A 16,698-nucleotide genomic window follows, 5' to 3' on the forward strand; every position below is an offset into this window, starting at 1 on the left:
TGCTTTTTTAAGGATACTTGCATTTATAATCAGATGAATAACCTTTTGAAGAGGGAAACAATAAAATATCATTTTCTTTCCATTTTCAGGCACTTGCATCCAGAAGGATTGCCTTCTGACTACACAATCAGTTTTCTGTTCCGAATTCTTCCTGACACTCCAGAGGAGCCATTTGCTCTTTGGGAGATTTTAAATAAAAATTCAGATCCATTAGTTGGAGTTATTTTAGATAGTAAGTATATTTCTGTATGTAACATTTGCACACATATGTATGAATGATATATGAGGCATGTCATCTTGTCTGTTTTGTGTGTATTGCAGAATAACTCACTTAAGCCATGTTAGTAAATGCTAATGATGAATTATGTAACAGTCGATACATTCATTTATCTACTCATTCATTCATCAGTATTCATTGAGTTACTACTATGTGCCGGCACTAGGCTCTGGAGTATAGTAGTGAGCAGGTGAAAGAGACAGGTACCAAGACCGGGAAGACTACCGCAGAGCAAGGTTGAGGGGAGGAGGGGAGTCATTCAGAGCAATGAGACCAGTGCATTTTTTTTACCTGGATAGGATAGTTTGTAAGATACCTATTTCATACTTAAAAAATGTCAGATTGGCAGCAGTATACTTGGGAAGAATTCTGAGATGGACAAATGGATTTGCAAGTCATGACTCTAATATACAAGCCATGATCCCAGGTGATGTCATCTGGAGAATGAGTCTCGAAAAAGAAGAACAGGTCTGAAGACCAGGAAACTCCATCATTTGGGTGTTGAAAAGTTGAGAAGGAACCAATGAAAGAGGCTTCTTAACCTCACACTCTTGGATATCACACATAATGATCACTTAAGAAGGCCATCAAGGTTTTGGTTAATGTCAGTGAGTTTTCTAAAGAGGTGTTTAGTTTAGAGTTCCAGTGAGGCCAACGACCAAAATTGAGTGGCTACGGTTAGGTACTAACTCAAACATTTGGATAAGGAAAGTATTTTAAGTTTGTTTTCCACTAGTATTTGTAAAAGGACTTTTCAGTACATGGAAATGAATCAAGAACTAAATATGATATTATGAAAGCATTTTGCATTGATATTCAAACTAAGGGAAAGTTACAGATTAAAAAAGTATAAGACACTAACTCTATGCACACCGAGGCCTCGAAAACAATGAAGTCTCTCAAAATGATTAAGACTAGCTTTTTCTTTTGGAAGCAGAGTGAAGAATTAAATTGTAACTTGGGAAGGAATTAGAAAAATATTCCTATTTCTATGTAATAAAATATTCCTTGTAACACGAAATACTGAAGATTAGGAAGGCTTTGGTTTGTTTGTAATGAAAGACATGGGAATATCACTCTTTTGGGGTGGTATAATTTGCATGTCCTGGGAAAGTTTGTTGCTGTAGTGGATTCATTCGGCACAGAGTCTGGTTTCTATTTCTGAAGATTTGATTAACTTCACGCTCCCTTTTTTGTCTGCCTCTAATCCTAGCTTCAGACAACCTTCTTTCCAGAGGCTGACAGAGTCAGGAGTGTAGGCAAGGAAGTGTGGAGGAAGAATGCGTGCAGGAGTCCTTGCCGGCCATCATCACCACATTAAGTCAGTTAGCCTGGCCACCTAAAAGCCTGGGCAACCCAAGGGCTGTAGATCCTCCCTTCCTTACTCACCACTTGGTTCTAAACGAGTTTCAAAACAATGGATGCATCACTTTCAGTCTTGTGTTGAATTGTGGAAAATTATTTACTCATCTTTAATTTTTTTCTAAAATGTTTTGATTTTTTTTTGTTTGATTAGATGGTGGGAAAACCCTAACATATTTCAACTATGACCACAGTGGGGATTTTCAGACTGTTACTTTTGAAGGACCTGAAATTAGGAAAATTTTCTATGGAAGCTTCCACAAGGTAATGCCTTGTACATGCATATTCTTTATTCTATTTACTGTGGGCAAAGCAACAGGTAGATGTGAAAACATGCTATAGCGCTTTGGATCTCAGATTTCAACTGGTGAGAGAATTACCTGCTGGGCTTGTTAACAACACCTAGAGGCTCTGGTCTGGTACCCTGAAATGTGCATTTTTTCAGCTGGCTCCCCAGGAGGTATGATAGAAGTGGTCCCGGTTCCCATGATGAGGAACAATTTAGTAGAGGGTACTGTATTATGAAGCAGGCATTTTGGGAGATGGAGAAAGGACTGCTGGTCTGCCTGGCTACCTGTGCGGATGAAAGGCACAATCAGCTAAACCATGTTAAAATGTAAAGATAGATGTAACTGACCGCACTCATTTTTTTGACACGTATACAGACAAATCCCTCACTGCCCTCATAAAAGTGACCCATAGGGCAAATTTTGTAAAACCTGACTTCATTTGTGCTTCTTTTAATTTGGCATTTGTGCTAAGAGCTCTGTTCCTTAACATTTCACACCTCTGAAGCACGTAGTTTTGGTGATCACTGGAGCACACATGCTTTCTTCCCACATATACTGTTTCCTTTGGGTTTGGCAACTAACCCCTACTGATCTCTGGGCTGTTAGGCATGAGACACCAAGACTGCAGGGAGAGCAGAGCATTTATTGGGTGGTCTTGGCAAAAGCGTCTTAACCCAGCCCTTCCTGGCCTGTCAGAGCGAAAAAAGGGATACAGTGCAGAAGTCTTCATCTGTCTCCTGTCATTGCTCTGTCTCCTGACATTGAACTTGGTCAAACACACAACTCTGCTCCTTTCTGGGGTTTTTAACAACAAAACTGCATATGAACAATTACATAACAAAATTTGGACTCTGTTTTGTGTAAGAAGAGTGGCATAAAAATCTAATTTTTTCCTAGTTGAATAGGACTATACAAGATATCATAAAAACACATGAGATGCAGATGGAGATCAATTAGTTTATAGTTCAAAATGGTCCCATGTGCATTTCTTTGGAGTTATTGTCATTTCTCACCAAATTCCTCTTGACATGATTCTCTTCTTGGTTAGGCAGTGACTGCTGCAAAGTGGTCAAGAAAAAATTATAGGGAAGGTGAAAAACATGTGAGATTTCATAAGTATTAAGAAATATTGCCATCTCCTGTGGAAGATGCATCATAGGCATTATAAGTCCATCATGCCTATGGACTTATAGTTCTCATTTCAAAGAATCTTTTATGTATTTTAGGTAAATCTTAGCTTTGCTTACCTTAGCAGAAGAACTCAAAGACCTATAGGTAAGGTTCATTAAAAATTGGTTTCAAATTAATAAACCTTCCAGTGTTTGAAAGTTACATGAAGCAAAATCTTCCTCCACTTTGCCAAATCTTATTTTAATTTATTGACTTTAGAGGGAGGAAGCAGAGGAGGGAGGAGAGAAGAGAGATAGAGAGAGAGATAGATAGATAGAGAGAGAGAGAGAGAGAGAGAGAGAGGGAGAGAGATGCATTTGTTGCCCCTGTTATTTATGGGGCAACTGCATATAAGCAGTGACCCTGCATGTTCATTGGTCACTTCTTATATGTGTCCTGACTGGAGGGCTGACCCACAACTTTGGATTATTGGGACCACACAGTAACCAACTGACCTACCTTGTCAAGGACCACTTTGCTAAGTCTTTTTTAAAAAAGATTTTATTTATTTATTTATTTATTTATTTATTTATTTATTTTTAGAGAGAAGGGAAGGGAGGGAGAAAGAGAGGGAGAGAAACATCAATGTGGGAGAGAAACATTGATCAGTTGCCTCTCATACAAACCTAAACCAGGAACAGAACCTGCAACCCAGGCATGTGCTCTGACCAGGAATTGAACCAGTCACTGGTCAGGGCTGCTAAGTCTTAATGAATTTAAACAGCCAAATAAAATAGGTAAGGTGTATCACGAAACCAACTACTTTACTAATAGATCTGTTAAAGAAAAATCTTGATGCAAATTCAGTTTGTGCAGATCAAATTTGATTTGTTCATAAACTTATAACTGAATAAACACTTTACCTTAATTTCTTATTGATTTTCACTTGGCTTTATTTTGTACACTTTGGATATGAAATATGGCCCCAACCTCTCTTTTAAAAAGTTATTATTATATAAATGGATCTTTAAGTGCAATCAAAGTAGTAAAATATTTCTGAAAACTTTTCAGTGTTTCTTTTTGTAAAACAAAATTTCTTTTTAGATATGAATAATTTCCTTCACAAGTTAACAGTTCTTAAAGCATGAAAATTATATACTAGGTTGTCTAGAACTCAGCATGAAAATTTCTATAATTTATAATTATGAAAAATATTTCAAGGCTGAAAAACATACAAAAGTCAAACTATATCTTTCTAAATGATTATAAAGGAGATGTTAATATGAAATAAGTAATCTACCCCAGCTGTGTTTGTCCGGGTAGATTATGATTAACTTCTTTTTAAAGAATAAAGAATTCTCCACAGCCTCCACTATTGATGTCATGCTGTAACTTAAATAAAATATTCAATAAAATTGGTATAGCTTTATGCTTTCAGTTCCTATGCAAGAAATAAACAATACCTTCCCTTATACAGCTGTTTGTAACTTATGTTGGCTTTCATTTAATGTGATATCATTCTTTTCCTATCAACTTCACTCTGTTAGCTCACTAGACAATAGCCCATCACCGACCAGAAGTGCTCACAGGGCAGACATCATACATTTAAATGCATGTACCAGCACTGAAATGTCACGGCAGAACTTGCTTACGCTGTGTCTCATTTAGTATGTACTTACCTTTGACCATCGCCTACACGATAATGCAGATTTTTACAAACCCTCACGAAGACTGTGTGGACTCCTAAATATATTACCATGGCCCTCCAGGCTCTAGAGGGTCCCGTCTCAGAAAACTGAATCATACATTCAGCCAAAGAGCTTCATTTAGGCCTGGAGTTTCTAGAAAGCATTCCTCGTTCCCCTTTGCATTCCAGTCTTTTCTCCTCACCTTCAATTAAATAAAATATTATCAAAGTGTGGTTTGCCAACTATGGTAGTATGATAGATAACTTTTGCTGGTAAATCAACCAGCATTTTTTAATACTTTTACATTTAATACTTTTAACGTGTTAAAAAATACATTTTGCCCTGGCTGGCATAGCTCATTGGATTGAGCACGGGCTGCGAACCAAAGTGTTGCAGGTTTGATTCCTAGTCAGGCCACATACCTGGGTTGCAGGCCATGACCCCCAGCAACTGCACATTGATGTTTCTCTCTCTCTCCCTTTTTCCCTCCCTTCCCTCTCTAAAAATAAATAAATAAAATCTTTTAAAAAGATACATTTATGTTTACATTTATTTTTATGTTTATGTTTATTTACTTGTATGTTTATTTTAATGTGCATTCAGAAAAGGCATAACTTGCTCTGCTTTAGAGAAAGGCTAGATTCTTTAAAAATTGATTCATTTCAAAGTTATTTTGAAGAAAGGTCTTAATTAAATAAAAACAGAGAGGGTACCTGACAGCTGTGGAGGTGATAAAAGTAGGAACCGTTCTCCTCTGGCAGAACACACAGCAATAGTTCCTGCTCTTCTCTTCCGTACTTTTTAGTGATGAGACGGTCAATTTGTGTACTTGGTTGATATTCTTCTTACTTCTTACCTACTAAAGCATCTCGATTTTTATGCAGCTACACATTGCTGTCAACAAAACTTTGGCCAAAGTGGTTATTGACTGCAAGCAAGTGGGTGCGAAGGCGATCAATGAATCGGCTAACATCACGGTGGACGGGGTGGAAGTCCTCGGAAGGATGGTGAGGTCGAGAGGGCCGAACAGAAACTCTGCACCGGTAAGTGGGCAAACAGTGAAGCAGTGCATTGTTATAGAAGACAATCTTTTACAAATATAGTTATTTATTACCCAGGGGAAGAGTTTAGTAAAGACATAGATGGATGGATGGATGGATGATGGATGGATGGGTAAATAGATGGATAATGACTGTTATAAATAAACTAAAACATGTATAGTCAGAGCTCTTGGCAGTAAACTGCTATATTGTACTCCAGGAATTTAGCTAGTTTATTTTCAAAAGGCATTTTAAAATTCAAATAGTGAAATACTCATTATATGGTTTGTGGCATCAAGGGTTTGTTAATGAGACTCAACACTGTAAATGAACTTCATTTATGTAAGCAAGCATAGATTTATACAAAACATGTAATTATTATATATAGGAAATTGACATAAGCCTCTTATTTGGGTTAGATTTGGGCATTTCACAACTAGACTTTTGGCATTGGTAATGTGAAGTTTACCCTTTAATCATACAGTTATTTAGGTGGTAAATCATTCTAAGATAATATATTTCTCATCGTACAACATGGAACTGAAGGCTGGGAGACTTCCAGTTGGCAAAGATATCTCATTCTCTTCACTCACCACACACTAAAAAAGAACAGTGCGCACAAGCTTTTGTTTCTAACGCCATGTGGTTGTAACTAATTAGCATTCTCTAATTTGAGTCATTTTCTAATGAGAATCAATTAGCCTGGAGAATATTTTATTCTTTTAAATAATCCCAGCTATTCTATATTTCTCTCATATGTCAAAGAAAAAGAAAATTAATTGTGAGTTACTGTTACTGTCTTGTACAATACTTTCATAGGACAGTAGAACTAGGCAGTTATATGAGACTTTAGAAGGATTTGGTGGTTCTCAACTGCTCTTCAAGCTGGAAAACCCTTTGTACAAATGAAATATTCTAGTTTGTCAAGTAAATAAAGAAATCGGAAAGATGAAAGCAGATCCGTGCTGATTGAAGGGGAGAGGGGACATGGGGTTGTAGGTGTCCTGCTGACGATGGACCCTAAGGGCGCCTGTCCCAGTCACGCTGCTCTGGTGAATCCCATTCCCTTTGCACACCCGCACACGGTCCTAGAGCGGTAAAGGGGTTTGCTGTGGGACTGCGCTATTTTATGGCATTTCTCTTTGTGGTAATAATGGAAATGAAATCCTGGTGTGTGTGTGTGTGTGTGTGTGTGTGTGTGTATGGTGGTGACATTGCTTAATAAAAGTGTAAGTTTCAAGTGTACAGTTAATTCGATGATACACCATTTGTGTGCCCATGACCGAAAGTCAAATCTTTGCCACCATCTATTAGTCTCCCTTTACCCTTTATGACCTCCCCACCCCCTTCCCTCTGGTAACCACCATACTGTTGTCCGTGTCTAAGAGGGTTTTTTTGTTTGATTGTTTGTCTTGTTTATTCATTTGTTGCTTTCAGTTTTATCCTACATTTGAGTGAAATCATATGGTTCTTGAATTTTCTGTCTGGCTTATTTCATTTAGCATGAAGTTTGAGGTATCTTTAAAAGTGCTTTTGTTCTATTTTGCTTTGGAGAACTATGGATTAGATGCTTAGAAAGAGAGAATATAAAAGTTATAGAAGGCTCTCTTGTTTTCAGTTATAGTAAGAGACTTTTAAGAATGTTTACATGACACTGAGGAGTTATCTTTTCTTAATGTGTGGTAATTTATGCTGATGAAGAAACATATCTTCTGCTTCATGGAAGACACTTTTATGATAGCACACTCCAGAATATAAAGATCTAGAATTAGCAAACAGGGAAATCTTGTATAAATGGATGTATATAGATGTGAGCTTGGATGGATAAGTAAATAGACTGTAATTTAAGAACGAGAAACAATTCTTGGTGTATGAGATTCTGGGCTCAAATCACTTTAAGTTATATTTTACTTTCTAAATAATGTATTTAAAATCGCTGACACTTAATAGGCATTCAATGAGGAGCAGCTATTATTATGGAAGAATGTCAATAACACCCTCTCCATCTCACCTTTGCTAAACCTCTACTACTTGTGTAACACAATTATTTGTAGTCATATATTATTTTCTTCCTCTTTCATATATTTTACCCCTCTAGCTAGAGTATAAATCCCTCAAAATAGAAACCATGTCATGGTTTTCATTTGCAACCACACCCTTCTACCGCCATCACAGTATCTAATAAATCTTATATGAACAGACTAAGTTCTCGAGAAATACTTGGTAGAAATTAAATAGAATGTCATCTGTTTGACTTGTATTATGACTTCTGTTAAAATGTTGTTTTGATGGCCCTGGCTGGTGTAGCTCAGTGGATTGAGCGTGGGCTGCAAACCAAAGTGTTGCAGGTTCAATTCCCAGGCAGAGTACAAGCCTGGGTTGCAGGCCATGACCCCCAGCAACCGCACGTTGATGTTTCTCTCTCTCTCTTTCTCCCTCCCTTCCCCCTCTAAAAAAATAAAAATAAAAAAAATGTTGTTTTGCATATATTCTATTCATGTATTGTATTGACAACCATCCAGTAATTGTATAATACCCTCTCCTAATTTGTATTTTACAATTACAGTTATTTCAAATACCGCTCTGTGTAATAATGGTACTCTAAATATATGGCCAGTTAAACATCAAAGAATTTATTTCTGAAAGCAGAATTTCCTGTAGGTTTCCATCCTACTGGCAATAAATCTTTAGCTTTATCCATGAAAGAAGAGCAATTACACAGAGCACTCTCTGTGGTAACTCCCAGACAGTAGTAGACAATGGGGAATTTATAGAAGTTAATAATTAAAAGAGTTCTTTGTAAGACTAGTAGGAAAAAAAGTTGTGGCTTTTGTTAGACTCTAGAATTCTGCAAAGGATTACCAAATAGACTTGCAGCCTACCCACTTATTGAAGAATTTGGTTATGTCAAAATGGATATTAGATTAGATCTCAAGAATGTGATTGGAAACTCACTTGCTTTTCGGGGTTATCATTTCACTGTTCTAGTGCAGGGCAGGAGAGAAGCTTCAGTCTTCGGTTTTCAATCTAGAAATCACAGATTGCTAAAAAGAAATCTTGATGTACATTTGTATTCCACTACCCAGCGAAAGGGAATGTGTAATGTGCTAGTTTGGGGTTACCATGGGGGAGTAATTATCATATCATTGAGATTAGTAACTTATAGGTCAGCATTCCCTGGGCAAATTCAGCAATGATTCAAAAAAAATGCCAGATGATGGAAAAACTCTCAATATTCTGTCTTCAAGCAAAATATATTTTCTGAACCAAAGTTGAGCAAAAGAGACTAATGGATTTGGGGATGCAGTACTACTAAATTGAAATTACCCACATTTATAATAAAAAAACTTGTGCCCTGCAGTGCAAAATTTTATAGGCAGCAAAAGTCCCTAGAGGGACTAAACTAATAAACGGGCTTAACTTAACCATCAAAACACATGTGGGAAGAAATGTCACAGCTGTTCTTTTTTCCCATCTTCCTTCTCCTAAGAAGTGTCTTCTACCTTTTCTGATACCTAATGAAATCATAACGCCACCGGTCAGAGATGATTCTAGAAAAGTTTGGATCTTCTGGCATAGGACCTTGTTTCTTACTGTCTTTCTTCCACCTCTTAAAATAAAATGCTTCCATAATTATCCAAATGACATTTGTTTAACCCTCTGCTATTAAAGACAAATACAAATTGTTATGCAATTTTTAACAAATTTATTACTGACTTCAAGCTTTTTACCTAGGAATCAATAGTAGACTAAAGAATGATCCTATAGAAACAAGTATTGTTAAATTACAGTAAAATGACTTTTCACAAGAATTATATCTTTTAATCCAGGGGTGTCCAACCCTCGGCCCGCAGGCCGCATGTGGCCCAGGATGGCTATGAATGTGGCCCAACAAAAAATTGTAAATTTACTTAAAACCTTTTTTTTGCTCATCAGTTTTCATTAGTGTTTGTGTATTTAATGTGTGGCCCAAGACAGCTCTTCTTCTTCCAGTGAGGCCCAGAGACGCCAAAAGGTTGGACACCAATCCTTAAAATAATAATAGTAGCTAATATTATTGCATGCCTACTAGGACAAGGAAGTACGTACTTTTCTGTGATTATCTTCTTTAATTGTTTAATATCCCTAGGAACAGATACTTAAATAAGCTCCACTTTATAGATGCAGAAACTGAGACTAGAAGTGAGGGAGGGCTCCCCTTTCCAAAAGTGAGGAGCGTGAGACGGGACCATACCTGACTTGTAGAAGGTTACCTGCCTTCTATCTAAGTTCTTCTCTCCTGGGTCAGACTGACTATCACAGAACTTGAGGGAGAGGGGGAAGTCTGGGCTATACCGGTCATTACATGCCCTGTCTGTTCACTGACAAGTCCAAAGACTTACATTATTTGAATGACAACCTTGAAAGTCCATGTGATCCAAAAGTGCTCCCCAAAGAATGTCTACACATAAATATCTTAATTACTACCAATAAGTACACCAGCTGTTAATTTTCATATCCTAGTTTAATGAGTGTTATTATGGTTTTCCTTAAATTCAACAAACTGAGAATAAGTAAAAACACTATGTTGAATAGTTGACAAATGGCACATGCTTAGTAAATCCTAGTGTGAGATGGAGTCAATAAAAGCTGAACACCAAATCAAGGACAGAAGATGGGTTGGGTCCCCCATAATCTTTTTCCAGTATTCTTGTGTCATGTCAAGCTTTCTAAATATTAGTATAAGTTCAGGGACAGCTTGACTTCCAATGATAAGCTTAGTTATGTGTTGCTAGAAACAGAAAACTAGAGGATAAAATCTGGTACTGAATGGAACGTGGAGCCAGGGATACATTATAGTAGCCATTCATAGATGACAGTGCCAGCTGCTAAGGAATATTTTAATCTTGTTTTCATGCTAATATTTGACACCAAATGACTTGCCTTTTGTGCTACACCCAGACGAAAATGTCCAGTAGTAAAAAGCGAGCATTTGTGACTGGCTCAGTATTCCCTGGAAAGAGATTAGAAAAAGTAGAAGTGGGAGGTTCTATGCCTTTCTCCTTTTTATTTCCTACATCGATATATATATATAATAATGTTCAGTTACTTAGAAAGTAAAAGGGGGCTGCCTCTTGGCATCAGCTGCTGGAAGTATAATTTATGTTTAACCTTATTGTCTTGCATTTATAGGCACTCAAATATGAAATCTTTCAATATGCCTTTTCCTACTTAATTGGTACAAATATGTGTACCATTGCTTTTGGAATAAAAGCCAGAGGGTTTTTAAAAATCAATCTCCAGAACTGTGCCCTGGAAGAAAGTCCCCAAGTAAAGGCTGAGGAATCTCAACCATTATGAACACAAAACAATTATGAATCAATTTGTTGTGCTCATACAAAGAAAGGCTGCTGACTTCACTTAACTTGAAAAGGAAGGCAGCCCACGAGCATTCCTCAGATGATAGTATCGGCTTCATTCAGCACTTAGTAGGCATTCCACCCCTGGAATAAATAAAATGAGCTCGTAAGATGTCCAATCACTCAATAAGGCAGAAGTTTAGCCTAAGGTTTTAGATGTAGACATTATACTGTTATAGGTGATTAGATGGTGAATGTTATTTGAAAAGCTTCAAGAAAGCCTGGTGCCAGCCTCGGGCTAGTGAAAGGCCTTTGCTTAAATAAATCTTCCCAGTCACCAAAAGGTTTTTACACTGAGGCCTCTGTTCAGAAATGGAAAATTTCTTAATGGATGAATGACTTCCAGATTTAGCTGATTCTGTCTAATGCTGTCATAATGGGTCCCGTTTCATAAATGTCCCCAGACAAATGGCACTGTAATGTTAGGCTTGGGTATCTGTATTTTAAATATTAGATCAAAATTTTATTCTCTGCGAAATGAACCCTAAGAAAGTGAGGTGGGCTGTTTAAATCCCAACCAGAACTCAGCTCTCAGCCTTCCCATCCCAGGGATTAATCTATAGAATGGGGTGATACTACTATTGTGATGCCTCATAGTGATGATCTGAAGATTAAATGATATAGGCAAAGTCCTTAGGATCGTGCCTGGCACATAATAGGTTTTCACTAAATGTTTGCTGCTGTTGTTATTGTTATTTGGAAAGTTTTTTCTTAACCAGAGCATTGAATAGTTATGCTTATTATAGAGACAAACAAGTATGTATGCCTGAATGGTTAAAGTTAGAATTAATTTGACAAGCCTTCATGAAACACCTACTACGTGCCACATATTGTGATAGAGGACACAACGATGAATAAGTAGTTCTCTGTCCTTGGAGGGCTCACAGTCTAAAGAGGAGAAAATAAAAATAGTTGTGTTGTGTGGCGGGAGACAGGCTGTGAAAGAGACACACGGAGAGTTGTGGGATCACGGAGTCCCTTGGGCAATGCGAAGGGCAGTGCTGGGGAGGTTCCAGCAGAGGCGCCAAGATTCTCTAGGTGCAGACGCGAGGGGAAGCTGTGGTGGATGAGGGGGTTTAGGTGGTAGGTGGAGTGACTGGAGACAAAATCGGAGACTGCTGTGTCTTTCAGGAGTTAATTCATTTGATATTGTTGAAATGACTTTTTATGTTCAGTCAGGTTCCATTATAAATGCATTGGGGTCCTATTACTGATGTATGGTGTGAAATCATTGTAGTGACAAACGCAAGGTATCGGTCTGTCTTTCACTGAATGACACTTTCTGCTTTCCGTTGCAGTTCCAGTTACAGATGTTCGACATCCTCTGCTCCACATCGTGGGCCAATAAAGACAAATGCTGTGAACTCCCAGGCCTGGTAAGCCGCCTCCAGTCATTATTTGGTCTGTTCTTTATTGACATTTTCTAAAGTTGTATCACATTTTCCCTGAAAAGGAAACACTTTTGTAAAGCTCATATCGGAGGTAATTCATTGTGATGCTGATGAAAATTAGAAAGACACTAAGAAGGAGGTTCGTCTGAAACCAGCCTGACACGTTGCCCTCCTTGCTGGGACGGCACAGCTCCAGGCGTGCCGTGTACATAGTCCAGGTGTTCCCAGACTTCCTGGGTCACATGACCTTTAGTGTTGGCATATTTCGTGGCATCTATAAGCCAAAAGAAATACCTAATAATTACATTTCTAAAGTTATTAGGTCCAAACCTCTTCCTAAGTGTTTATGTCCTAATATCTCAGTGGCCATATGAAAACATTGAAAGAAAAAAATGATCCACTTATTTTATTCTTAAATAACCACAATTACTTAGTCGGATGCATGTGCCTATTGGGAGTGTACAGTTACTTGTATCTTGGAATCAGATTGGAATCAGATTGGATATCTCCATGCTCACTCCTTTTTTGCATATTAGTTTTTCTCCTGGTATTTGCTTTCCCTCATAGCAATTGCTGGAAAACCAGGTTTGCAAATATGTGACATCATCAAATGACTGTTTCAAAATCTAATGTTGAAGCTGTGAAATACTATGAGCTAGTCGTTCATACAAAGTCTCACGGGTGCCTAATGCTGCTGTTTCTCTTGAGTGTTTGGAACATTCACAGTGCCCTTGTGAGTTAGTTTTGCTGTCCCAGGGCATCTTGGTACAAGTCTCAGAATCGTAGTCATAAGTGATACAACCTATGGGATGGTACTAGAAAAACACAATTTTTAAATTATTAATGCCATGTATAATTCATAGGGATATATGTATATTCATATCTTAAGATCCCAAGGGCCAGGGAGTGGAAATAGATGGCCCCACCGTGGTTGAACGGTAGTCATGTCTCAATAATTGAATGTGGAGAGTGGGAATGGAGAAGCTGTTATAAAATCTGGGAGGTTTGCCTTTTTAAGATCTTACAACATATCACATCATCTATCACAGGCAGTGAAATCCTGGTGGCTGTGTTTGAGAACGAAATAACTTACTCTTTCTTCATCAAAATATGTTTCTAAGTAGACTCTGGGGTGGAATTAAATCAGAGGCGCTGATGTCATGCTTACGTGCAGGTGAATTCGAAATTGGAAGGGGAAATGCTCAGAATACTAAGGTGTATCAAGCAAAATGTGATGACCACTTCTCCTAGGAAGGACTCAGGCCTTTTCAGAGCTTTTCTGTCATTTCATGGTAGGAAGACACGGATGGAGACCGTCGACAGCAATGGCAAAACCATTACTGCGTCTCTGGTCACAGGGGAACTGCTGTTAGTTTTACTGTGGAAATCTTTTAGGAGACTCAAGTTGTATGTCCCTCTAGCTGTCCAGATGTCTTAGCAAGGGGTTTTCTTGTAATGAGCTGAAAGCTTTGATTATTGCCCAACATTTAGGAAAAAGTATGCATAGGTTATACCAATCCTTTGCTCAACATTTTTGGGATTCTATTGTGAATATGTCAAAGACTGAGATTATTTTCAAATTGATTGTTTAATTATCATCTGTGCTCTATTCAGCTCTAACTTTTCCCCAAAGTCTTGAATAGAGAAGCTCATTTGCTCTCTCTCCTCAGGGACTGGTTAAGTTGTACAGTTTCTTATCCCAGTGTAGACTTTGTTTTGGCTGCTATTCCAAGTGGCTATTCACCAATGATTCAGTCGCTGTTCGCAGGTGCTCTGTGTTCTCTGCACTCCAGGAACTCAGCAGATGCATCCAGCCTGACTTTCAGAATGTTGCTTGTAATGTCTCATGGCAGCCAAAGTCTCCAGGAGAAGAAATGTGACCTCTATCTCAAAGCTTTAGGTTGATGCTGTGATTTTTTTTTCAGCCACAGAATGTGAGCAGTAGTTGAAATTATTACAGGGAATTGATGACGTGTTTAAGCTCTGTTTTTGTTTTGTTTTGTTTGTTTGTTTTAGTACAGATTCAGTTGTTTTGGTTGACTATTTCAACAAGTTTTCTTTGAAATGGAGAAAAACATTGTAACACAAAGTTTGCAAGACCTTTAGTTCATAGAGTACTACTGCTCCTACTGAATTAAATAGTAAGCAGGTTTTGTGGGGGTTTTTTTTTACACCCACTTCTGTCTTTCTTTCTTCTCCTGGATTCCCAAGCTGGTTTTAACAACATCCTTTAATAATGATGATTATCAATGACTCACTAGACATCCATTCATTTTTCTTTAAAACAAAAGATTTTTGTGGTCAAGAGAGAATATTCTCTGCCTTTCTGGACTAATACTCACTTTAAAATGTCCTACATCAAAAAGTTTCTTAGAGTTTATAAAACAACTTGTAGAGAATATCTTGGTAACAATTATGCTATTTTTTTTCTTTTCAGAGGGATGAGGAGACCTGCCCAGACCTTCCCCATTCGTGCTCCTGTTCTGAAGCCAGCAAAGGCGCCCTGGGACCAGCAGGCCCCCCAGTAAGTCTCGCCTAGCTGGGCTTAAATGTTCTTTAACAACATATATGGTCACCACTTGTTGCGTGTCTAGCATGTGCTCTCCACTGTGCTAGACACTCACTTAATCCTATGAGCAGACTGAAGCACAGAGATGTTGCTAAAGAACTTGCCTAAAGAACTCAGCTTGGAGGAGCAGCTCTTCAAATCCAAGTCCCGTGGCTCCTGGTGAGGATGCTCTTAACCACGCTGCAAGGCAACCTCTCATGTTGCTGCGTATGCAAAATCTTCCCTTCACACTCCTGTGGTTTATTCTCAGTGTGGCTGTTTCAAATATAGGCCTTCTGTTTGTACCTATAGTATTTGCATACCCTCTTTTTGCCCATTCTGTTTCAAAATTTACACGTGAAGGGAGGGTTTTGAAATTTTCAGGAAAAGTATCTCATCTGAGCATGAAGTTCTCCACTACTGACTGGAACTTCGTACAGACAAAAAAGGGGTGGGGGGAGGGAAGAAGAAGGAAAAAGGAAGAAGAGAGGGAAGAAGATAAAAAAAAAGAAAACATTTAATAAAATATAAAGTTACACTCTCTAGGTCTTTGAATTTACCATGATAAATTTTTTGCAATATGTTTCAATGTTCACTCTATGTCTAACCTGCAAAACTGGGGTTAGACAATGACAAATCTATCAGGGCAGGAGATGAAGGAGACAGGGAGAAGGTGCACCAGCAAACACAGAAACCCAGACCTTGCGGGAGGAAGTGCTCGATGCCCAACCAGTCTTTGAGCATTGGCTTCCCAGAGGCCTGTGTTCAGGAGGTAACTAACCCATGCCGGCAGCTGGCTCGCAGCAGGAAACTTCACTGCAGGTTGGCACCACCGCCAACATAACTGTCCTGTGTCTGTGGACCGTATTTCCTGAAGTGGCCAAAAAGGCAGAGAACCCGCTGAATGCATCTGAAATACCCCGGCAGTTTCCCCTTATCTTTGGCACATAAAACATTCTTTCAAGCTATGGATGTAGAACCCAAATACTTAAAAAAAAAGGACTCTTTATCCCAAAGAAGCAAATGTGGAGTAATGGTAAAAGCGTCAATTTTTTTTAAAGATTTTATTTATTTATTTTTAGAGAAGGAAGGGAGGGAAATAGAGAGAGAGAAACATCAGTGTGTGGTTGCTGGGGGTCATGGCCTGCAACCCAGGCATGTACCCTGACTGGGAATCGAACCTGCAACACTTTGGTTCACAGCCCGTGCTCAATCCACTGAGCTATGCCAGCCAGGGCTAAAGCGTCAAATTTAAATCATAAGATTAGGCTGGTTGTTGGACCACTGTGAACTTCCATGTCACTGTGAACCTTATATGAACATCCATTTCTTTAATGGGTATTGTGAGGAATACACAAGATAATGTGTGTTTAAAAACCCTGAACCTTATAAAACTTTAATCAAATGTACGACTTGAATTTAATCTGGGCACTGAAAACAAAGATGTATTTTCAACTCTGCGTAGATTACGTTTTGTTTTTTTTTTTTTACCCCAAGAGCATGTCTTTGAACTTTATCAGGGCTAATGCACATTGTTTAGTTTATTTGTTGTACCAGCTGTAAGGTATTCCATTATATAAACTCTGTTTATTG

At 38.3% G+C, this 16,698-nt stretch overlaps 1 protein-coding gene across 4 annotated transcripts in view; it reads left to right on the top strand.

The window, feature by feature from the left end:
• The window catches only part of COL14A1 (collagen type XIV alpha 1 chain), a 195,185-nt gene that overhangs the window by 119,903 nt on the left and 58,584 nt on the right, over positions 1 to 16,698 (top strand). For all 4 annotated transcript variants that reach the window (XM_045861220.1, XM_045861219.1, XM_045861221.1 and 1 more), the window contains 5 exons: positions 90 to 232; positions 1,794 to 1,903; positions 5,612 to 5,770; positions 12,465 to 12,542; positions 14,995 to 15,081. In XM_045861220.1, the coding sequence (XP_045717176.1) occupies positions 90 to 232; positions 1,794 to 1,903; positions 5,612 to 5,770; positions 12,465 to 12,542; positions 14,995 to 15,081 (577 nt within the window). The remainder of the gene's footprint in view (positions 1 to 89; positions 233 to 1,793; positions 1,904 to 5,611; positions 5,771 to 12,464; positions 12,543 to 14,994; positions 15,082 to 16,698) is intronic.

This window comes from Phyllostomus hastatus, unplaced genomic scaffold (assembly GCF_019186645.2).
Source record: "Phyllostomus hastatus isolate PE091 unplaced genomic scaffold, TTU_PhHast_1.1 phas_scaffold_21, whole genome shotgun sequence".
NCBI classification, from domain to species: Eukaryota; Metazoa; Chordata; class Mammalia; order Chiroptera; family Phyllostomidae; genus Phyllostomus; species Phyllostomus hastatus.